This window comes from Micropterus salmoides, unplaced genomic scaffold (genome assembly GCF_014851395.1).
Source record: "Micropterus salmoides isolate LMB-PRFRI ecotype aquatic unplaced genomic scaffold, ASM1485139v1 Ms_hic_scaffold_9, whole genome shotgun sequence".
Taxonomy (NCBI): domain Eukaryota; kingdom Metazoa; phylum Chordata; class Actinopteri; order Centrarchiformes; family Centrarchidae; genus Micropterus; species Micropterus salmoides.
The window spans coordinates 6,843,144-6,867,085 of NW_024044681.1; the positions used below are offsets into that span (position 1 = coordinate 6,843,144).

General features: G+C 43.6%; 4 protein-coding genes across 4 annotated transcripts in view; all 4 read left to right on the forward strand.

The window, feature by feature from the left end:
- Positions 1-5,372: 5,372 nt before the first annotated feature.
- LOC119895635 (odorant receptor 131-2-like) lies at positions 5,373-6,359 on the forward strand. Its single transcript, XM_038708887.1, has one exon. The coding sequence runs from the start codon at positions 5,373-5,375 to the stop codon at positions 6,357-6,359; it is 987 nt and encodes a 328-aa protein (XP_038564815.1).
- Positions 6,360-11,437: 5,078 nt separating this feature from the next.
- LOC119895617 (microtubule-associated protein 11-like) overlaps positions 11,438-23,942 on the forward strand; it is a 60,633-nt gene continuing 48,128 nt past the window's right edge. The window contains exon 1 of the mRNA XM_038708855.1: positions 11,438-11,541. Coding sequence (XP_038564783.1) covers positions 11,530-11,541 — 12 coding nt within the window. The 5' untranslated portion in view covers positions 11,438-11,529. The remainder of the gene's footprint in view (positions 11,542-23,942) is intronic.
- Positions 11,553-15,707, forward strand: LOC119895632 (odorant receptor 131-2-like). Its single transcript, XM_038708883.1, has one exon. The coding sequence runs from the start codon at positions 11,635-11,637 to the stop codon at positions 12,622-12,624; it is 990 nt and encodes a 329-aa protein (XP_038564811.1). The 5' UTR covers positions 11,553-11,634; the 3' UTR covers positions 12,625-15,707.
- On the forward strand, positions 21,732-23,644 carry LOC119895633 (odorant receptor 131-2-like). The gene has a single exon (XM_038708884.1). The coding sequence runs from the start codon at positions 22,114-22,116 to the stop codon at positions 23,101-23,103; it is 990 nt and encodes a 329-aa protein (XP_038564812.1). The 5' UTR covers positions 21,732-22,113; the 3' UTR covers positions 23,104-23,644.

The following is a 23,942-nucleotide window of genomic DNA, read 5'->3' on the forward strand; positions in this document are numbered from 1 at the left end:
ACTATGGCTCAGGAGGACTTTGATTACCAAATCTTAAAATCTACTACATGGTGCTCAAATGAGGTTCATCTCATCCCTTTTTGAGGGCAGTGACGCCCCTTCCTGGACAAAAATCGGACTGCACCCCATGAAAGAAAGGGTCTACAATGACTTCATTTACAAACATAATTCTGGAACTGTACACCAGAGGACAGATAACCCTATATTGAGGCATCTGATAAAAATTAGGTATGAGGTTCACAAAAGTCTTGGACTGAAGGTAGGACTGTCACCTAAAACACCTTTAAAGCAAAAAGAACTTATACCAATGACTCTTGATAATAAGATTCTGGACATATGGCATCATAGGGGAATCCAACACTTTTAGAATTGCTTTGACAAAGGACTTTTCATGTAATTTGAGCACCTGAGGAGGAAATATAACCTGTAGAAGCAAACCTTTTACTGTTGTCTCCAACTTTCCTTTTTGAGAGCTAATTTGGGTCCTGAAATGACTCTGCCTGTCATGTTGTTGAAAGATTTCTTTATGATGGGAAAACATATAAATTAATTTACTAATATAGGGCCCCAAACCAGGTGTGCATAAGTCAAGAATGAAATGGGAGTCAGATCTCAATGTTGCAATTGATGAACAGCTTTAGCCTGTCAACTTTTATCAATGCCAGATACAGATTGATTAAGTATAATATTCTACGTCAACTATGCCTTTCCCCAGAAAAATTTAAATCATTCAAATCTACCCTGTTGGCTGCTTTTTGCATTGTACCTGGCTGTGTATAAAAGTTAGTCCTTTTAGGCATGATATCAGCTCCACTCTAACCAGGATCACAGGAGTTAATGTTCCTGTGGACCCTGAACTTTGTTTATCGGGGATTACCATTCTCTAAATAATGCACAACTCAAATTCATTGAAATTGAAATGTGTGGCGAAGAAGTGCATTGCAATGTCATAAAACAAAGGTTAAAGTCAAGGGCACCTGGAGTTGGTTGAAGATACTGGAAAACATTTCATCCCTCATCCAAGGGACTTCTTCAGTTCTGACTGACAGGTAGGGAAACTCAGCTATTTAACCTCAGTGGGGTCGTTGGCCCGGGTCATCGATACCGCTGGTTCGTTAGTGTTCCTAGTTGTTGTAAAAACATTTGTTACGGTCGTTAGGACTACATGTGGCCAAGACTGAACGACCATCGTTGGTATCTTCACCTGAGGCCAATAGGTTATGTTTGTTGAGTTTCCTGGGAAGTGATGAAAGGACAGCATTGTAAGTGGGGGGATAAGTGGTGGCGTAGACCCCCTCCCCTGTTTAATGACGGCTTCTCAACCCTGGTGTAGATGCTTCCTTGACACCTCTTTCAAACCATCCATCTTCTCTGTCTAAAATGTGCACCTGGTGGTCCTCAAACGAGCGTCCTCTGTCCTTCAGATGTAAGTAGACTGCAGAGTCTTGACCTGAGGAGTTGGCCCTTCTGTGTTGAGCCATGCGTTTGTGTAGTGGTTGTTTAGTCTCCCCAATATACAGGTCTGTGCATTCCTCACTGCATTGGACTGCATACACTAGATTGCTTTTCTTGTGTTTGGGTGTGCGGTCTTTGGGGTGGACCAGCATCTGTCTTAGTGTGTTCTTGGGTTTAAAAAACACAGGGATGTTGAAAATCCTCCTGAGTTTATCTGATACTCCAGACACATATGGAGTCACAATGTTGTTGCGTTTGACCTTCTTTTCCTCCCCTGTAGTTTTGTTCTTCTTGGATTTTGTGGCTGTTTTCACAAAGGTCAGTTTAGGGTACCCACAGGCTGTAAGTGCCCCCTTCAGGTGGTTCTGTTCCTTCTCTCTGGCTCCTGTGGTGCAGTGTTCTCATGACCCCTAGCTTGTGCTCCAGTGGGTGGTGGGAATCGAACAGTAGGTATTGGTCTGTGTGTGTGGGTTTTCTGTAAACACCAATTGAAAACCAAAAGTTGGTGGAGCTGGGCTGGGACAGCAGTCTGCCACTGAACACACTCTTTGCCCGATGAAAGTGTTGTGCAGAGGGTGGTGGGCGTTGTCCAGTATGAAGAGCAGTTTGTCCAGGGTCTTTCTGTCTGTCACTGTCACTAGATAGTCCAGCTCTGAGCCCACCACTAAGCCAGCTCTCCTCACCAGTCTGTCCAGTTGACTGGCATTTCTCTTCTGGCTGCTTCCTCCCCAGCAAACTACAGCATAAAAGAGGATGCTGGCCACCACACACTGGTAAAACATCTGCAGCAGTTTTTTGCAGATGTTGAAGGACCCCAGCCTTCTCAGTAAGTACAGACGGCTCTTCCCATTTACAAATTTAATTACAAATTTAATAACAAACTGGATAAATCTATGAAGTTCTTGAAATATCTCCAGCACAGACAAAGCAATACAAAAATAAAAACGCGACAGTTTGGAAGGTTATGAAATCATTTCCAGCCAACAAGAGCTGCAGATCAGCTCCAGCACTCACGTCTGTGTCGCTTGAGCAGTATAAGAACATGATTTGTGGTGTCTGCCTTGCCTGTGGTGGGCAAGCTTTATTACTTGCTGTAATCAGCTGTTCCGCTTGTTCTGGAGAGGAGGAGACCGACTTCAGCTGTCTGTTAAAACTTCCTGACTGATGAAAATGACTCCGGACCCATTATTTAACGTAGCTCCATATTATAATGAGATTGTGTCACACTTTATAACAGTTAGACCGCAGTAAGTAACTTTATTGTAGTGTTAGTGGATCGCTCTTCCTCTGTGTTGTTGTGACTGTTTTGTTGCAGTGTTTTATGATATGTGGGTCACGTTAGTTACAGCACTGAGAGGTGGAGAAGCTTTGTATCTGAGTACTTGTAAAAACATAATAAACATAAACTGAACGTTACGATGCAAGCAGCGGCATGTCCGAGCTGCTGTAGCGTTAGCTGGCTGCTCCTGGCTGCATCACTACTACTCACTTTACATCCTTTCTTGCAGGCTAAATCAACAGTGGTACACAGGATAGTAACATGGGTGGCGTTAGTTGATGAAGTAATGTTGAAAGCGATATAACTTTGCACCTGATAACATTAGCAACTGCTCAGCATTAGCCGACGAGCTAACGTGACTTTCTCTGTTTCTCCAACTTTACTAATGCTCACTTTGTTCTTACTCGACATCATCTGAACCTGTTTGGTCTGATGGGCTTCAGCACATAAACCTTTGTTGTTGTTTTGTATCCTAAAGAATCCGACCCGGAGACCTCACATTAAAAGCAGAATAGTGGCTTATGCAAGCAACGGAGAAAACAGGCGTGTGCTTCATTTCTAAGTGAGTTTTGAGCCCACTGACAATAAGGCAATGACAATTTCATTAATTTCATTGAAAACCTTAAAAACATAAAATCTAGATTTGCAGAATACAATCATTTAAAATAAAAGTCATACTTGAAAGTGATCTCTCATTGAGTAGTGCCATTTCAAGTGTATTTGTACTGGGTGCTGGAGTTGGTGCATTTGTCTTAATCCTTAATAGATTATTAGGATTTCTGTGAGGGGTGTGCATGTTTTGGATTACAGGTCCATGCGTTATGATTACAGGAATAAAAGTCTTTGGAACAGCACTGGGAGGAGACGGCAAGAGAAGAAGTGGTGTAAGGAGCACAATCAGAGGTTAAATGAGGGAAAAACAAAAGAAATGGTCTTTGATCCCCTGTCCATTGGTGATCACAGCCCAGTCTTAATTAATGGGGAGAGATTTGAACAGGTGACAACATGCAGGTATTTAGGCATTCATTTTGATTCTCAGCTGCAATTGGCTCAGCATGTGTGTGTTTATGTATTACACAGCATTCGCAATCCTTCATAAAAAGTAAGAAATTAACCAAACAGCAAGTTGAACAGGTAAAAGTTTTCCTTAGTTCCACTATCAATCAAACTTCTACAGTAAGAGATGAGGCATGTGGGTGTTCGTATGAAGGGGAGGGATTTAGTGTGGGTTTAGAATTTTTACTAATAGGAAATGTGCAACCACGAGTTAAGAGGGCTCTGTACAATTTGTAATTATATTTGTAGGAAATGGGTAACCTTAGTTGTAGGGAATGTGCAAAAAACAATAGGCACTGGTAATATCTAATAGTTAACGCTGATTGTGGGGAATACTGTATTATGCAATATCTATCACTACAGCTATTGTGGGGAGAAGTAACTGTTGGGGATTATCTAGAAATCTAAGTTTTAAATGTTACTGCAGTACATTTAGCTGACGCTTTCATCCAAAGCGACTTTCAATTGCTATACATGTCAGAGGTCGAACACATCTGGAGCAACTAGGGGTTAAGTGTCTTGCTCAGGGACACGATGGTGGATGGGTCACAGTGGGGGAATAAACCCGGGTCTCTCACACCAAAGGCATGTGTCTTATACATTGCGCCATCACCACCCACATTGCAGTGTGACTGTATATGTAGATGGTTATGCGCTACCAGACGCTGTGGTCTCTTGAATGCCCAAGACAAATTTATCCCAAGGGGTGCAATAAAGGTTAATCCTTATTCTAATCCTAATGTTCAGTACCTCCCTGGTTTCCCATCACGGCCCAGCCAACTCCCGCTCCTAATGTCCAGACGGTGATCTGGCCGACTCCCGCTTCCGGTGTCTAGTCTTCAGTTTGCTGACTCATGTCACTTCTGAGCTGCAGCTAACTTCTGACTTTGCTAAGCAAAATCAATTCCCTGTCTCTTTCTGTTGCCGGGCCCTGGTACTGCACGTCAGGCATTTAACACCATCTCTGGTCTCCAGTCTTGTAGCAGGCCTCCAAAGGAGATTTGCCTTTGCCACTAGCCTCCAGAGGGATTTCGGCATCACTGTGTACTCCGTGGTCATCCTCCGGACCTGCTTGTCCCTTCTGTCAGGTCCTACAACACTTGCCTCTGATTTATTTGTTACACTGAAAAGTTTAAATGTTTATTTTATTCATTGCTCAAATACCTATTTTAGAGGACTTGGCTGAGAATACAGGCCGTGCCCTTCATTTATAAACAAACATTATTAAAAAAGTACTTTGTGTTGCTTTGCTTTAATAATTGAAAAACTACACGTCCAGTGATTAATCCCTGTCCATTACATGTCACACATGTGCTGACAAGTGATGACGTCACATGAAGGAGGTGTGAAGACAGAGCTCATAAACAATATGTGAGGACAGGCAAACCCTGCAGACCAGCGCTGCCCACATGGAAACAAGCCTCCACTCTGTTATCTGTCTGCACAGGGAAAAAGTAAGCTGCAGACTTTGGGTTTATGTTAACTCAGTAGTCATGTTGACGATGGTAAGAATAAATACTGGACTAATAAATTCTGCTATTGTTCTCCAATTTCAATCAGTAGGTTAAAATGTTTCTTTAATATGTCCTACTCAAATCAATTGCAGACGAACATCACTGTTGGACTGCAGTATCAGGTGTCACTGGGATTATTGTTGTCTTCCATGCTGACTACACTGTCATGTTGTGTGTTTCTCTTCATTAATGTGACCTTGTTATTCACCTTGAGGAGTAAACCAGTGTTTTGTGAGACCTCTCGTTACATTCTGCTGTTTAACCTCCTCCTTGCAGATACCATGCAGATTGCAGAGGGTCAGTTAATGTACATAATTGCTGCTTGTAGAATAATGCTGTCGTATCCTGTGTGTGGTGTTCTAATTATGCTCGTCAATGTTGTGAGTGATATTTCTCCTCTCACACTGGTGGTGATGTGTCTGGAGAGATTTGTAGCTGTGTGTTACCCACTGAGGCACGCTGCCATCATCACCGTCAGAAACACAGGGGTGGCTGTTTGTGTTGTTTGGGCCTTCAGTTTACTAAATGTTTTCATTCAAGTTCTCCTAATGTTAAAATTTCCATTTGCAGAGCTGGAGAGTCTGCAGATGGACGATTTTTGTGGCAAAGACAACATGATGTTTGATCCAGTAGCTGCTGATTATGACAATGCCTACAATTGTTTTCTGTTTGTATCAGTTGGTGTGGCAATCGTTTTCTCCTATATTGGTGTGATGATAGCAGCCAGGTCGGCCTCCACAGACAAAGCTTCAGCCCGTAAGGCTCGTAACACACTGCTGCTGCATCTGGTGCAGCTGGGCCTCAGTCTCTCCTCAACTGTGTACAATCCCTTGCTTTTCTTTATCTCCAAATACGACAGTGTCATACTTTCGCGCATCCACACTGTTATTTATGTGTGTTTTATCATCCTTCCCAGATGTCTGAGTGCTCTCATCTATGGTCTCAGAGACCAGACCATCAGACCCGTCCTCATGTACAATCTCTGCTGTCAGAGATTCTCACCTTTGCATTTAGTCGTCCAAACCAAGTCTAAAATCGGCAAACTTGTCACTTAAGATGTGACTTTCTTAACAAATCTGTTTTTTCAATTTAATAGAGAATGCAGAATGTTCATTTTAAAAAGCCAAGTGTGATTTGTGGATGCCCTTCATGAACGTGTTGAATATTAATATTTACTTACTGTACTATATCCCCTCTTCCAGATTGTATATGGTTCAACACAGTTGTTTATTTCTTGAAATGAGAGCATCTCTGTGACCATCCTCTTGGTTTTGGTCACATTGAGGAATAGGTGATTCACTATGCACCACTCAGCAAAGCTGGCCACCAGGTTCCTGTACTCCAATGATTTATGACAGAGATTTATTCCACATTAGACTAGTTATGGTTTAACTCTGTTAATACATTTGATGAGCCCATCCAGGGATATACAACACTTAAAAAGCAAACTATAATTTGCAATGTGTTTAAAAGCTTACTTGTACCTCTGCAGCATTTTTTTGAAAAGCCTTATTTTAGTATCCAGAACCAAAACTAATATTTGAAATGCAATAAATATTCACAGCATGTGCATGTTTTGCTAAATAATGCATAAAAATAAACAAACTGTTACAAGATAAATAAAAAACTGGAAGTGATGGACATGCTATGCTGAGACAAATACAGCCAGTTCTGCTCCATTTAACATTATCTTGTACATGTATATGCATGTAACACCAGCACTCAAAGGAAGCAGGCCAAAAGTTTTTACTTGAATTATTCATTTGAATAAATTACACTGATAACAAATGTGTAGTAATTATTTAGGTTTGCACACATTAATATCAACTGCTTTCACATTAGGGCACACAGACATACTGTAAAAAGATTTTTAAAAAGACTATCCGTCCATGAGCATATTGTCAAGTTGTTTAAGAGTTTTGTTCATATTTCTAAAGATAATGGATATTTTAGTGATGTGACCTTATCTACCCTCTGGATTGCAGAATATGGTGAACTCAGAACCTCACTGATAAATATGTATAATGTCAAAGTTGATCCCTGGTTGCTCAAAATGGAAGCTCTTTGTCTGTTAAATTAGAAAAGTGCTATATAAATTCAGTCCATTTACCGTTAAACATTACTGAAGACATTAATAATGCAGTTAATTAATAAATAGTTGTATTATGAATGAATAATGTCCTAAGAAATTCTGCTGCATTTTGGTAATAGGTATTTTGTGGGCACATGTGTGATTAATTTATGGTGTTGTTTCAATGTGTGACTGAAATTTGAGACAATGTAACCAGAAAGTTGTTTAAACATGTGTTTCAGCTCGACCTCAGGGCCTTGTTCGTAATGTGGCAATCAAAGGATTGTATTTGTGTGTGTCCAGAACATTTTTATGTATTTTGATCTTTTCCAGATATCTTACATCTTATATATCTTCACATCATTTAATGAACCTTCATTCTGTGATGTTTGAGAAGAGCAACAGAAACATAAGTTCATGTGATGGATTTCTCATCAACAACTTAGTTACGTATGTATTACTGTAAGTGCACCATAGCAAATTAAAGACATCTATCATCTAATGAAACACTGGTCTGTTAATTAAAAGCTGCAAATTGATCAGAGTGCTACCATCCCTTTTATTCACTTGGAAGTTTCCTCAAACTGAAAAAGATCTGATTCAGCTGCATGTTGCTGGAAGATGAGAGGAGAACCCTTTCGTTGAGCCGGAAACATTCAGCCTTTTAACATTTGAGTTTTTGATCTCATTCTAGTTAAATCCAGTTAGTAAATCATAATGATCATAATGGTAATGATGAAGTATTACAAATTAGCCTACATGTTGTAAAAAAATGAAAATATGGTAATATATGTTGGTATGATTTTAATTTTGCAACAATAACTTGAATAATTTCAATCATTAACTAGCAGTCATAAAAAATAACTACTTTACATAACTTTAAATTGGCTGATTTCAACATGATTAATAAAGGAAAAAAATAGAAAGTGGTCTATAATTTCCATTATTATCAGATAAGAAACAAAGGCATTTTGATCACACAAAAGTGAGGACACCCCTCACAATTTTGTAAATATTTGATTATAACTTTTCATGTGACGACACTGAAGAAATGACACTTTTCTACAGTGTAAAGTTGTGAGTATACAGCTTGTATAACAGTGTAAATCTGCTGTCCCCTCAAAATAACACATCACACAGCCATTGCTATGTAAACCGCTGGCAACAAATTGGGCCCAATTAGCCATTTTCCCTCCCCGCTGTCATGTGACTCGTTAGTGTTACAAGGTCTCAGGTGTGAATGGGGAGCAGGTGTGTTAAATTTGGTGTTATCGCTCTCACACTCCCTCATACTGGTCACTGGAAGTTCAACATGGCACCTCATGGCAAAGAACTGAGGATCTGAAAAAAAGAACGGTTGCTCTACATAAAGATGGCCGAGGCCGTAAGACCCTGAAACTGAGCTGCAGCACGGCGGCCAAGACCATACAGCGGTTCACCAGGACAGGTTCCACTCAGAACAGGCCTCGTCATGGTCGACAAAGAAGTTGAGTGCACGTGCTCAGCGTCATATCCAGAGCTTGTCTTTGGGAAATAGACATATGAGTGCTGCCAGCATTGCTGCAGAGGTTGAAGGGGTGGGGGGGGTCAGCCTGTCAGGGCTCAGCCTATACGCCGCACACTGCATCAAACTGGTCTGCGTGGCTGTCGTCCCAGAAGGAAGCCTCTTCTAAACATGATGCACAAACAGTTTGCTGAAGACAAGCAGACTAAGGACATGGATTACTGGAACCATGTCCTGTGGTCTGATGAGACCAAGATAAACTTATTTCGTTCAGATGGTGTCAAGCGTGTGTGGCGGCAACCAGGTGAGGAGCACAAAGACAAGTGCGTCTTGCCTACAGTCCAGCATGGTGGTGGGAGTGTCCTGGTCTGGGGCTGCATGAGTGCTGCCAGCACTGTGGAGCTACAGTTCACTGAGGGAACCATGAATGCCAACATGTACTGTGACATACTGAAGCAGAGCAGGATCCCCTCCCTTCAGAGACTGGGCTGCAGGACAGTATTCCAACATGATAACGACCCCAAACACACCTCCAAGACGACCGCCGCCTCGCTAAAGAAGCTGAGGGTATGTTTTTATATACAGTGTATGGTTACTCCAGACTTCCTTGCAGTCATGCCTCAGCTCCAGGTTCCCAATGTTCAGTCAGTTAGCCAGTAGAGTTCATCCCAGGCTGCTAGCTTTCTGCCTGGTTCAAACCCAGTTAGCTTCCAGACAGATTTCCAGTCAGCTAGCCATCAGCATGCTAATTTCCAGGATTTATCATGGCCTGCTATTTACCAGACTTCATCCTGGCCTGCTAGCTTTCTGCTTGTTATGCAGCCTGTTTCCACACCAGCTAGAATTCAGCCAGATATCCGGTTAGCTAGCCACCAGCTTGCTAGCCAACAGCATGCTGACTACCAGGCTTTATCACGGCCTGCTAACTTTCAGTCAAATTGTCTACAGCATTCTATCCTTCTCTTAGCGCCCAATCCTGCTTCTCAGACTGGGATCATGAGCCTCCCTTTCAGGGCTCCAGGCTGGCCTACAAGACATCCCCGTCAAAGGAAACCAGGTGCTCAACAAGATACATACTCTGGGACATCCAACTCTCTGGATTCATTTTCGGTCTTGAAGTCCATAGGCTGTTAGCCTTCAGCCTTCACCATTGTCGTTCCTCACTACTGCCCAGATCTGTATTGTCATCGCTGCCCAGCACTTCATCCTCATCATCATCGCCAATCCACTCGTCTTCATTGCAGTCGATGGTGCTGCCCAGCTATCCAGAGACTTTATTGCCCACTTCCTTAGAGGCTAAGCTAGCCAGCTTAACAGAATTCTTGCTGTCCAGTTTTACAGAGACTCAACCTATCAAGCCATCCACAGACTTTGCTATCCAACTCACCAGAGATTCAGCTGATTAGCTACCCAGAGACAATGTTGTTCAGTACCACATCCAGTTGCTGGCCAGGCCAACTCCTGCTCTTTTTGTCCAGTAGGCGGTCCGGTCAGCCCCTGCTCCTCATGTCCAGTCAATGATCTGACTGACTCCTGCTTCCAGTGTCCAGTATGTGGTGACTCCTTTCCCTGCTGAACTGCAGCAACGTCCTGTCTCTGCCGAGTTACAGCTAAATCCTGTCTTCTGCCTTCTGACTTAACTGAACAAAAGCAACTACCTATATCTGCCAAACTGAAAGTATTCCCTGCTCCAGAGTTGCTTAAGACTTTTGCTCGTGTGCTGCAATTCCATGATCTGCTATGAACTGCTAATGTCCTCTGACCCTGCTAAGCTACAGTAGCCTTCAGTCCCTATTCTTCGGCAGATTCTGGTGTCTCTGGTTCCACAGACTCTAATGCCTGACTTCCAGTTCTCACCAGTTTCCAATCCTAAGGTTCTGTTGGCAGGTTCTGGTCCTGTACTCCAGCACTTTGACTCTGGCTCTGTTCCCCAGTCTCGTTGCCACCCTCCAGCCCGTTCTCCAGAGAGATCTGACCTTCATTGCCAGCCTTTAGAGGGTTTTGCCTTCATTTGCTGACCTCCAGAAAGTTGTCGCCATTGTCATCGGCCTCCAAAGGGATTTCACCTCTGCCACAGGTCTCCAGAAGGGATTCACATTTGCCCTTACCATGCCGCCCTCGGGCGGTCCCCCTGGCATTGTCTGCATGACCTTGATGTTTCAGTTTCCAAATCACTTCTTCCAAGAATCCCTCCTTTGGACCTCCCTCCACCCTAACCCTGGTTCAACTAGGGACTGTTTTTCACTTGCCCCCTTCCCTAGCTCCCACTACACCTGTCTCTGCTTTATTTGCTACATAGTTTATTTCATTTATTGCTCAGATTAATTAAGAGGATTTTGCTGTGCTTAAGGGCCATGCCAACATTTGTAAACATAAACATTATAAACCAGCACTTTGTGCACAATTGACCGACTACACACATTGTTCATCCCTGCCCATTACTGCTTGTCAGTAGTGTAGTGTTAAAGGTCCTGACAAGTGATGACGTCACATGAAGGAGGTGTGAAGACAGAGCTCATAAACAATATGTGAGGACAGGCAAACCCTGCAGACCAGCGCTGCCCACATGGAAACAAGACTCCACTCTGTTATCTGACTGCACAGGGAAAAAGAAAGCTGAAGACTTTGGGTTTATGGTAACTCAGTAGCCATGTTGACAATGGTAAGAATAAAAACTGGTCAAATTATTTTTTCTATTGTGCTCCAATTTTAATCAATAGTTTTACATTTCTGATGTTGTTAATGTTTCTTTAATATGTCCTACTCAAATCAATTGCAGACAAACATCAGTGTTGAACTGCAGGATCAGGGGTTTCTGGAAATAATGCTGCTTTCCATTGTGACTACAGTGCCATGCTGTGTGTTTCTCTTCATTAATGTGACCTTGTTATTCACCTTGAGGAGTAAACCAGTGTTTTGTGACACCTCTCGTTACATTCTGCTGTTTAACCTCCTTTTTGCAGACTCTGTTCTGATGGCAGAGGGTCAGTTAATGTACATAATCGCTGCTTGTAAAATAACAATGACGTATCCTGTGTGTGGCTTTCTCAACATGCTTGGTTATCTCACAAATAAAATCTCTCCTCTCACACTGGTGGTGATGTGTCTGGAGAGATTTGTAGCTGTGTGTTACCCACTGAGGCACGCTGCCATCATCACCGTCAGAAACACAGGGGTGGCTGTTTGTGTTGTTTGGGCCTTCAGTTCACTCAGTGTTTTTATCCAAGGTCTTCTAATGTTAAAATTTCCATTTGCAGAGCTGGAGAGTCTGCAGATGAATGATGTTTGTGGCAAAGCCAATACGATGTTTGATCCAATAGCTGCTGATTATGATAAAGTCTATAATTCCATCCTGTTTGTATTAGCTGGTGTAGTAACCATTTCCTCCTATATTGGTGTGATGATAGCAGCCAGGTCGGCCTCCACAGACAAAGCTTCAGCCCGTAAGGCTCGTAACACACTGCTGCTGCATCTGGTGCAGCTGGGCCTCAGTCTCTCCTCAACTGTGTACAATCCGTTGCTTGTGTCTATCTCCGAGAACCTGAACAGTGTTATATTCGTGCGTATCCAGGGTGTTATTTATGTTTGTATTATCATCCTTCCCAGATGTCTGAGTGCTCTCATCTATGGTCTTAGAGACCAGACCATCAGACCCGTCCTCATGTACAATCTCTGCTGTCAGAGATTCTCACCTTTGCTCTCAGTCGCCCAAACCAAAGCTAAAATCAACAAACTTGTCACTTAATAGATGGAATTTCTTTATTATTAATTATTATTATTAATTCAACTTAATAGACAATTAAAAATGTTCATTTTAAAAAGTCAAGTGAGATTTGCTGATGCTCTTCATTATGTGTAGTGTATAAATATTTACATATAGTACTATATCACCTCTTCCTGATTGTGTATGGTTCAACACATAGTTGTGTTTTTCTTGAAATGAGAGCATCTATATGGCCATCCTCTTGGTTTTCGTCATATTCAGGAGTAGGTGGTTCACTCTGCACCCCACAGCAAAGCTGGCAACAAAGTGATGACTTATGACCACAGAATTATTCCACGTTGTACTAGCAATGGTTTAACTTTGTCAATAAACTTGATCAGCTCATCCAGACTTAAAGAAGTTGCGTGTTTAATGGTATTTATTCGTAGTGCCATGCCCAGCGGATCAAAAGCCTATTTTAGAATCCAGAACCAAAACTAATTTCTTAATATGAATACATCCAATGAGTTTATAGTTTTATACCTGGGCTGACACGATGTCCACATGATGTCCCATTTTATGCTCTCAATGTGAATGCACTACACATTTACAGTATGTGGATGTTTTGCTGAATATTGCAATGCATAAAAGTAAACAACCCAAAACTGTTACAACATAAATTAAATGTTAAAGATGGCAGTAATGGACATGTTACACTAAGACAAATAAATATCAGGATTAAATATCAAATACTTTCACATCACAGCAATAGACACAACAACAAACAAAAAGAAAAAATAGCTATTTTAAGTCTATCCATCCATGAGCAGATTGTCAGAATTAGAATAAGAATAATCAGAATCAGAACTCTTTATTGATCCTCGAGGGGAAATTCTTGTGTCACGGTTGCACATGTTGGACAAGGCATAAAGGAATAGAAATAATAATTGAAAGTTGGGAAGAAATATATTCATATAAAAAACACATTAACAGAATTGCAATGATGAACAGGAGTAGTGAATAAATAGTACTAGTAATAATGAGTACTGGTATGATATGTGATGTTCTGTAAAAGGAACTATATATATACACTGGATGAAGTTAGTGTGGTGGCCATGGTGACGAGGTTAAAGTCACCTGAGATTATGAGGGCACTCTGTGTTGAGTCTGGAGTTGAGAATTGCGGTGTAAATGACGTTAAATGCTGACATCAGGTTGGCAGAGGGCCGGATGTAAACTGCTACATTGATGGCATGTTAGAATATGGCCCACAGAATAAGTCCCACAGCAAGCTGAGTCTGCAATATGAGAGCAAATGTGATGTAGGAGTGTAGTATTGGTGTGAGGAGATCTCGTGCCACTTGCAAGATCAGAATCAGAGTCTGTCCGGGGTGGGAGGAGTTTTAGTGTTCTTGCAAACAGGTTCATGTCGGATAAAGCAGTGTTGTATGGGGTACCCCATGGGTCCGTCCTGAGACCTTTCTTATTTCTCCTGTACATTCTCCCTCTTGGACAAATTATCAGACGGTTCAGCGATATATTTTACCACTTTTATGCGGATGATATTCAGCTGTATTGCTCATTTAAGGCTACAGATCTCCATAAATTATCCGCACTAGCAAACTGTTGGAGCAACATCAAGCGCTGGCTGAATGAGAACGCTTTGCAACTGAACACAGATAAGACAGAGACATTAATTATTGCACTTGATAGCATTACCCCTTTGATCAAGCAATATTTGGGTGACCTGGGCTTGTCTGTGAAACCGAGCCATAGGAACCTAGGTGTTGTCCAACTAAAAAACTGCTTCTTCCAACTTAGGAACATATCCAAACTAAGATCAATGGTGTCAAAGATAGAATTAGAGATGATCATCCATGCCTTCGTAGCCTCCCGTTTAGATTATTGTAATAATTTTTACATGCATGAGTAATAAAGAACTCACTCGCCTCCAAGCTGTCCAGAACTCAGCTGCTAGACTCTTAACACATACAAGCAGAAGAGCGCACATTACTCCAGTCCTATCATCCCTTCACTGGCTGCCAGTTCATTTTAGAATTCATTTTAAAATCTTGGTCCTTACATTTAGAGTGTTGCATGCTCAAACTCCCTCTTACATTTACGACCTGTTACAGCAACTTACTCCTCCCCGTAACCTAAGGTCATTAGGTCAGAGGCTGTTGGTAGTTCCCCTGACCCACTTTAAGACCAGAGGAGACCGGTCTTTCCAAGCAGCTGCACCCAGTTTGTGGAATGCACTCCCCACTTCGTTACGCACCTTAAACTATGTTGTTTCTTTTAAAAAGCTCTGTTATTCAAACAGGTGTTTGCTAAACATTAAGCTTGGTTTTAAAGTTGTCTGCCATATGTCAATATGTTTCTGGTGTTTAGCTAGAACTGTATTTTGTTGTTTTATTGGGAAGCACATTGTGATATTTTTCTGTGAAAAGTGCTATATAAATACATTTTACTTACTTACTTACTCTTGACCGTCTCCAGAGAAGTTTTTGACTGTAGTGGAAAGTTAATAGAGTATTTTTTGAGAAAGTTTAAAAAGCTGGTGAAGGTGGGGACCAGGCTGAAACTGGCCCAGCCTGGTCGTACATCTGATCCAACAGGATCCCCCAGTCAGAGCTGGTTAATGTTACTCGGGAAAGGGAGGTTTTGGGTCCGCTGCTTCCCCTGAAACATGACCCCGGATAAGCAGTTGAAGGTGGATGGATGGACATGCTGTTGTCTATCTTTGCCAGGTCTGTCTCGGAAAATAGATTTTTAATGTTAATGAGCCTTTCCTGGTTAAACAAAGATGTAATCTGAAACAATAATATATATCAAGACGTGTACTAATGCAAGTGTGTAAGTCTGTTTGCAGAAATGTACTGACAGGAAGTCTACAGCGGATGGTGTGACTGAAGGAAATGACACACGGAGTGGACAACAACAACAAAATAACAGGAACCGAGTCCTGGCCCTGAGAGGCGACTGAGCTTAATGTACATAGTTCCTGGAACAGTACTGTACAATAATATATGTGACGTTGATCACGTTTCTGCACCCCCTTTCCCTTTAGAGCAGCAACATGCATGTAACTGGGGAACGCCCTGAATATAATAAAAAGAGAGGAAACGGAAGATATACCTCAGAGCGGTTGGAGTATGTAACAAGTACCGTTCTCCTCGAGAGTAAAAAGGCACTAACTCTCTTGTCTTTCTTCCTTGTCTGATATATTGTAGGTGTCTGAACCTGACAAATTTATATCCTCCAAAGAGGCCTGGAAGGTGTAAAGCTTTAATTGCTACATAGTTTGAATTCTTATTTCATTACTGTACTTTGTTTCTTTATGTTAAAATACAATGAGTTACACGTCCAGTGCTTAATGGAATATAACAAATTATTTGAAAAGTTTCAATCTGGTTTCAGGAAGTACCACAGCACTGAGACTGCCCTGCTTAAAGTCACCGATGACCTTTTAATGTCTGCTGATGAAGGTATGTGCTCAGTCCTGGTACTCCTGGACCTTAGCGCTGCTTTTGACACCATTGATCACAACATCATGTTAGACAGACTGAGGCACTGGGTGGGGATCTCTGGTACTGCCCTAGAATGGTTTTCATCCTACCTGTCAAACAGGAAGTTTTGCGTGTCTGTAAACAACTATGTCTCTTCATTCTGTCCAGTTAAATATGGTGTGCCTCAGGGATCGGTCTTAGGACCCATTTTGTTTTCCTTGTATCTGCTTCCCCTTGGACATATTATCCATAAACATAGTATTTCTTTTCATATTTATGCTGATGACACACAAATATACTTGCCGGTCAGATCCACAGACCCTGGAATGCTGAGTTCACTTAACAACTGCCTTTGTGAAGTTAAAAAATGGATGTCAAATAATTTCCTCCAACTGAACTCAGACAAAACAGAAATCCTGGTCATCAGGTCCCAGCAGATGGCAAGTCAAATACTGTCAAGAGGTCTCAACTATGACTATGCTGGGAGGGTCTGTGTGTGGTTGTCTGTGTTTTGTTACTTTCTGTTTCTGAGTGTGTGAGGCTGGCTGGTGTGTTTTGGTTTTTCTGTTGCTGGGCCTCTCTCTCTCTCTACCTTTGCGGTTTGACAGGAGGCGTGACTGGTGGGGAAGCATGGCTCTGGCTCACTCACCTGTCTGGCAGACTGATTAGCACATCTGATCCATATCATGTCGTTCTGTGCTGCTTCATAAGCCCTGCAGTTCTCCTCAGCCTTCGCTGGATTGTTATGTTGTATAGATCTGGAGAGGACGCCTTCTCTTATGCCCATACCTGCCTGTTTTTTCTGGAGGAGCACACACTGCCTGCCGTCCCTGCCTATCGTCGAGCCTGCCACCAAGCTCAATCACTCGCTCCCACCTTGTCTTGCCTGCCTCTCCCGTCTCTATCTGCTTCTGGGTTCTGGTTAAACCATATCTGACAGTACAATCCAGCCAGTATGGACCCAGCAGACTTAGACGCGGTCAAACATGCAGTTATAGCGCAAGAATACACCCTCGGACAGCACAGTCATTCTCTCAGGGAGATCATGGATGGACTACGACAACTCACAATCAACGTCACAGAGCTACAAACTCAGCTGACTGTGGCCGCAGCGGCTGCTCCAGATCCCGCACCACCAGCGCCATCGATCGCACTGCCAGATTGGGAAACGTGGGTTCCCACGCCAGAACGTGGTAAGGGTATCTTGGGACATTGTCAACCGTTTCTAATGCAGTGTGATTTGGTTTTCGAACAACAGCCCCGCACCTACGCTTTGGACAGATCCAGGATTGCTTTTGTTATTGGGCTCTTAAAAGGAGACGCTCTGCAATGGGCCTCAGCAGTATGGGAGAAGCAGTCCACACCTACCTCTTCCTACGCCACCTTCTGCTCTGAGCTACACAAGGTTTTCGACCATCCGGTGAGTGGCCCTGACGCTTCCATGAGGTTGCTTTCTCTTCGCCAGGGGTTCCGGAGTGTGGCTGAGTTCGCCGTGGAGTTCCGCACGCTGGCAGAGGGGAGTGGCTGGAACGCGGTGGCTCTCCAAGCAGCCTTTTCCAAGGGTCTGAGTGAGGCCATAAAGGATGAATTAATCTCTTATCCTGAACCTGTTGATTTAGATGCTTTAATCTCTATTTCTATTCGTATTGACAATCGCCTCCGGGAGCGGAGGAGGTCTTGGCACCCGCGACAGGGGAGTGACGTCACCCAGCACCGGCGCTTCCGGTTTCCAGAGACCGTTCGCCCATCATCGTGACGGGTTCTGTAGAACCGGACTTATCTAATATTCCTCTGGATTATCATGACCTTCAGTTGGTTTTCAGCAAACAACAAGCCCTGTCTTTGCCACCTCACCGTCCCTACGACTGCTCTATTGAGCTGTTGCCTGGTTCTCCGTTCCCTGGGAGTCGTCTCTACAGCTTATCTAAGCCCGAACGCGAGACAATGGAGGCCTACATAAAGGATTCGCTGGCGGCTGGCATTATTCATCACTCCTCATCACCCCTGGGGGCAGGGTTTTTCTTTGTGGGAAAGAAGGATGGCACCCTCAGGCCCTGCATTGATTTCAGAGGTCTCAATAACATTACGGTAAAAAACAAATACCCATTACCTCTCATGACCTCTGCTTTTGACTCTCTCCAAGGGGAGGTCATTTTCTCCAAGCTGGACCTACGCAATGCCTATCACCTGGTTCGCATTAGAGAGGGAGACGAATGGAAGACTGTCTTTAACACTCCCCTTGGGCACTTTGAGTATCTGGTTATGCCGTTTGGGCTTACCAACGCTCCAGCAGTCTTCCAGGGCATGGTTAATGACATCCTCAGAGATGTGCTTGACAGATTTGTGTTTATCTCGCCGATATTTTGATCTTTTCCAGAGATCCAGCTGAGCACGTTCACCACGTTCGCCAGGTATTGCAACGCCTTTTGGAGAATCGTCTTTTTGTAAAGGCAGAGAAGTGCGAGTTTCATACCCCTACGGTCTCTTTTCTGGGCAATATAAATCTCTCAAGGTGAGATAAGGATGGATCCGTGCAAGGTGAGGGCAGTGGTCGAATGGCCTGAACCAGAGAACAGGAAACAGCTACAGAGGTTTTTGGGATTTGCTAACTTTTACCGGAGGTTTATTCGCAATTACAGCCGCGTAGCTGCCCCCTTGACTGGTCTTACCTCTACCTCCCAAACCTTCCAGTGGTCACCGAAGGGTAGTGCAGCCTTTTCAGACTTAAAGAAGCGGTTCACTGAAGCACCCATTTTGGTCCAGCCTGACACCACAAAACAGTTTGTTGTTGAAGTTGATGCTTCCGAGGTCGGCATTGGTGCCGTGCTGTCCCAGTGGGCTTCAGATGACAGGATGCATCCCTGTGCTTTTTTCTCCTGTCGTCTCTCTCCTCCAGAAAGGAACTATGACGTGGGTGACCGGGAGCTGTTGGCGGTCAAACTGGCACTGGAGGAATGGCGGCACTGGCTGGAGGGAGCGGAGCATCCATTCGTGGTGTGGACCGACCACAAGAACTTGGACTATATCCGTTCAGCCAAGCGACTAAATTCCCGTCAGGCCAGGTGGGCGTTGTTTTTTGGTTGTTTCCATTTCACACTGACTTACAGACCTGGTTCACGCAACATCAAACCTGACGCACTGTCCCGAGCATTCAGCAGGGATGAGGACTTTTCTGCCACTCTGGACACTATGATCCCCAGCGCCTGTGTGGTCGGCGCCATCACCTGGAGGATTGAAGAGGAGGTCAAGGCGGCTCTACGTGAACATCCTGATCCAACGGTCCTCCTGGCAGTCTTTTTGTACCTTCTCCTATGAGATCTGCAGTGTTGCTATGGGCTCATTCATCTAGACTCACAGGTCATCCTGGAGTCTCTCGCTCTCTGGCCTTCCTTCGCAGAAGGTTCTGGTGGCCCACCATGGAGGCGGATACTCGGGCGTTTTTGGCTGCCTGTCCTGTGTGTGCCCAGAACAAGGGGTCTAACCAGCCCGCCGCCGGTCTCCTGCGACCACTACCCATTCCTCGTCGTCCTTGGTCGCACCTGGCTCTGGACTTTGTGACTGGGTTACCTCCATCTGAGGGTCAGACGACCATCCTCACGGTGGTCGACAGATTCAGCAAGTTTGTACATTTAATCCCACTTCCTAAATTACCTTCTGCCAAAGAGATGGTGGAGGTCCTCGTCAAGCAGGTGTTCCGTATCCACGGGCTTCCTCTGGATATTGTGTCTGACCGTGGTCCGCAGTTTATCTCCGCTGTTTGGAAGGAGTTTTGCTCTGCTCTGGGAGCATCTGTCAGTTTATCTTCCGGGTACCATCCTCAAACTAACGGCCAAGCGGAGCGAGCTAATCAGAAGATGGAGGTAACGCTGCGCTGCATGGTTTCCAATAATCCCACCAAGTGGGCTTCTCAAGTGTCATGGGTCGAGTACGCTCACAACACTCTGCCGACTACTGCTACAGGTATGTCGCCGTTCCAGTGTCTCTACGGATATCAGCCACCTCTGTTTCCTTCCCAAGAGAAGGACATTGCAGTTCCCTCGGTCCAGGCTCATATCCGGCGGTGTCACCGGACGTGGCACCGGGCCCGCTCCAAGCTGCTAAGGACCTCAGCTCAGTACCAGCATCAGGCCAATCGTCATCGGGTCCCTGCCCCCAAATACTCTAGGGGTGATAAGGTATGGCTGTCTACCAAAGACTTACCGTTGAAGACTGATTCACGCAAGCTCTCTCCTAGGTTTCTCGGGCCCTTTGTAGTAGAAAGAATCATAAACCCCATGGTGGTCAGGCTAAAGCTGCCCCGCTCCATGAAGGTGCATCCCTCATTCCATGTGTCCCGACTCAAGCCTGTTGCCTTCAGTCCGTTGCTCCCACCGCCGCCCCCGGCTCCCCCACCCCGATTCGTCGATGGTGAGCAGGTGTTTACTGTTCACCGCCTGCTGGACTCTACTACTCAACACTTAGTGGACTGGGAGGGTTACGGTCCGGAAAAGAGGAGCTGGATTCCTCGCATTCAAATCCTGGATGCTACTCTGGTCAGAGACTTTCATCGTCGGTACCCAGAGAAACCTGGTGGCCCGCCTGGAGGCGGCCGTCGGACGGGGGGTACTGTCACGAGGTCTCAACTATGACTATGCTGGGAGGGTCTGTGTGTGGTTGTCTGTGTTTTGTTACTTTCTGAGTGTGTGAGGCTGGCTGGTGTGTTTTGGTTTTTCTGTTGCTCGGCCTCTCTCTCTCTCTACCTTTGCAGTTTGACAGGAGGCGTGACTGGTGGGGAAGCATGGCTCTGGCTCACTCACCTGTCTGGCAGACTGATTAGCACACCTGATCCATATCATGTTGTTCTGTGCTGCTTCATAAGCCCTGCAGTTCTCCTCAGCCTTCGCTGGATTGTTATGTTGTATAGATCTGGAGAGGACGCCTTCTCTTATGCCCATACCTGCCTGTTTTTTCTGAAGGAGCACACACTGCCTGCCGTCCCTGCCTATCGTCGAGCCTGCCACCAAGCTCAATCACTCGCTCCCACCTTGTCTTGCCTGCCTCTCAATAAAGTCTGTGAAAAGGCCTCCCGTCTCTGTCTGCTTCTGGGTTCTGGTTAAACCATATCTGACAAATACTGCCATCTGCTGGTTCCCTAGTAAATCACATTAAGCCTGTGGCAAAGAACCTTGGTGTTTGGTTTGATAATAATTTAAATTTCGAGCAACACACCACAAAGCTTGTTCAATCATGTTTTTATCAACTTAGAAATATAGCAAAAATTCGATCTATGTTAACTTTTAAGAACACCGAGACCATTTTACACGCCTTCATCTCATCACGCCTGGATTATTGCAACAGCCTTTTCACCTGTTTAACCCAAAAATCTATTGATCGACTCCAGACAAAACTAAAGGGGACAGAGCGTTTGCTGTCAGGGCCCCGAGGCTCTGGAACAGCCTGCCCGAGGAAATCAGGTCGGCTGAGTCAGTGAACTCTTTTAAGTCCCTTCTTAAAACATACTTTTATAGGAGAGCCTTTCCCGATCTTATTTGACTTTATTTTATCCCTTTTATTTTATTGTATTTTACTAATTTTATATTTATCTTAAACATGTATTTTAATCTTTTCAATGTTTTCTTGCTTGTATTGTTGTCTTGTTGAAGCACTTTGTAACTTGTTTTTGAAAAGTGCTCTACAAATAAAGATTATTATTATTATTATTATTAATCCCTGCACATTACATGTCACACATGTGCTGACAAGTGACAACGTCACATGAAGGAGGTGTGAAGACAGAGCTCATAAACAATATGTGAGGACAGGCAAACCCTGCAGACCAGCGCTGCCCACATGGAAATAAGCCTCCTCTCTGTTATCTGTCTGCACAGGGAAAAAGTAAGCTGCAGACTTTGGGTTTATGGTAACTCAGTAGTCATGTTGACAGTGTTAAGAATAAATACTGGACAAATTAAGTTTGCCATTGTGCTCCAATTTCCATCAATAGATAGTTTATATTTCTGATGTTTTAAATTTTTTATTGAATATGTCTTACACAAATCAATCGCAGACGAACATCACTGTTGGACGGCAGTACCAAGAATTACTGGGATTATTGTTGTCTTCTATTGTGACTACAGTGCCATGTTGTGTGTTTCTCTTCATTAATGTGACCTTGTTATTCACCTTGAGGAGTAAACCAGTGTTTTGTGAGACCTCTCGTTACATTCTGCTGTTTAACCTCCTTTTTGCAGACACTGTACAGATGGCAGAGAGTCAGTTAATGTACATAATCGCTGCTTGTAGAATAACAATGACGTATCCTGTGTGTGGCTTTCTCAACATGCTTGGTTATCTCACAAATGAAATCTCTCCTCTCACACTGGTGGTGATGTGTCTGGAGAGATTTGTAGCTGTGTGTTACCCACTGAGGCACGCTGCCATCATCACCGTCAGAAACACAGGGGTGGCTGTTTGTGTTGTTTGGGCCTTCAGTTCACTCAGTGTTTTTATCCAAGTTCTTCTAATGTTAAAATTTCCATTTGCAGAGCTGGAGAGTCTGCAGATGAATGATTTTTGTGGCAAAGACAAAATGATGTTTGATCCAATAGCTGCTGATTATGACAATGCCTTCAATAGCTTCCTCTTTGCAACAGCTGGTGTGGCAATCATTTTTTCTTATATTGGTGTGATGATAGCAGCCAGGTCGGCCTCCACAGACAAAGCTTCAGCCCGTAAGGCTCGTAACACACTGCTGCTGCATCTGGTGCAGCTGGGCCTCAGTCTCTCCTCAACTCTGTACAATCTCTTGCTTTTTTCTATCTCTGTAAACCTAGACAGGATCATATTTGTGCGCATTCAGGTTGTTATTTATATTTGTACTATCATGTTTCCCAGATGTCTGAGTGCTCTCATCTATGGTCTCAGAGACCAGACAATCAGACCCGTCCTCATGTACAATCTCTGCTGTCAGAGATTCTCACCTTTGCATTCAGTCGTCCAAACCAAAGCTAAAATCAGCAAACTTGTCACTTAAAAGATGGAATTTCTTAACAAATCTTCATTAATTCAACTTAATAGACAATTAAAAATGTTCATTTTAAAAAGTCAAGTGAGATTTGCTGATGCTCTTCATTATGTGTTGTGTATAAATATTTACTTGTAGTGCTATATCATCTCTTCCTGATTGTGTATGGTTCAACACATAGTTGTGTTTTTCTTGAAATGAGAGCATCTATATGGCCATCCTCTTGGTTTTCGTCATATTCAGGAGTAGGTGGTTCACTCTGCACCCCACAGCAAAGCTGGCAACAAAGTGATGACTTATGACCACAGAATTATTCCACGTTGTACTAGCAATGGTTTAACTTTGTCAATAAACTTGATCAGCTCATCCAGACTTAAAGAAAACAGAAGTTGCGTGTTTAATGGTATTTATTTGTAGTGCCATGCCCAGTGGATCAAAACCCTATTTTAGAATCTAGAACCAAAACTAATTTCTTAATATGAATACATCCAATGAGTTTATAGTGTTGTTGTGATTTGGCGCTATATAAATAAAATTGAATTGAATTGAATACCTGGGCTGACACGATGTCCACATCATGTCCCCTTTTATGCTCTCAGTGTGAATGCATTGTGTTATTTTCTTACACGGTGAAATCCAAATCTATAACTCATCTAAGACTCAGGGAGCTAATCAACTCCACCCAGCTGATGCCACAAAAGTGTAGGCCCTGATACTAATCAACGGAATTCGCTCGCGCTCTAAGTCCAGACACCTGTGACGAGTCGTAACGTAGCTGGTAAAGTTTTGCAACAGAAACATCTAAAAACTGTAGCGCAGCTTGTTCTGTTTGGGACTGTGAGCTGCAC

Excerpts from the sequence above, each read along its gene's own strand:
- LOC119895633 (XM_038708884.1), top strand. The coding sequence starts at position 22,114 with ATGTCTTACACAAATCAATCGCAGACGAACATCACTGTTGGACGGCAG.
- LOC119895635 (XM_038708887.1), top strand. The coding sequence starts at position 5,373 with ATGTCCTACTCAAATCAATTGCAGACGAACATCACTGTTGGACTGCAG.
- LOC119895632 (XM_038708883.1), top strand. The coding sequence starts at position 11,635 with ATGTCCTACTCAAATCAATTGCAGACAAACATCAGTGTTGAACTGCAG.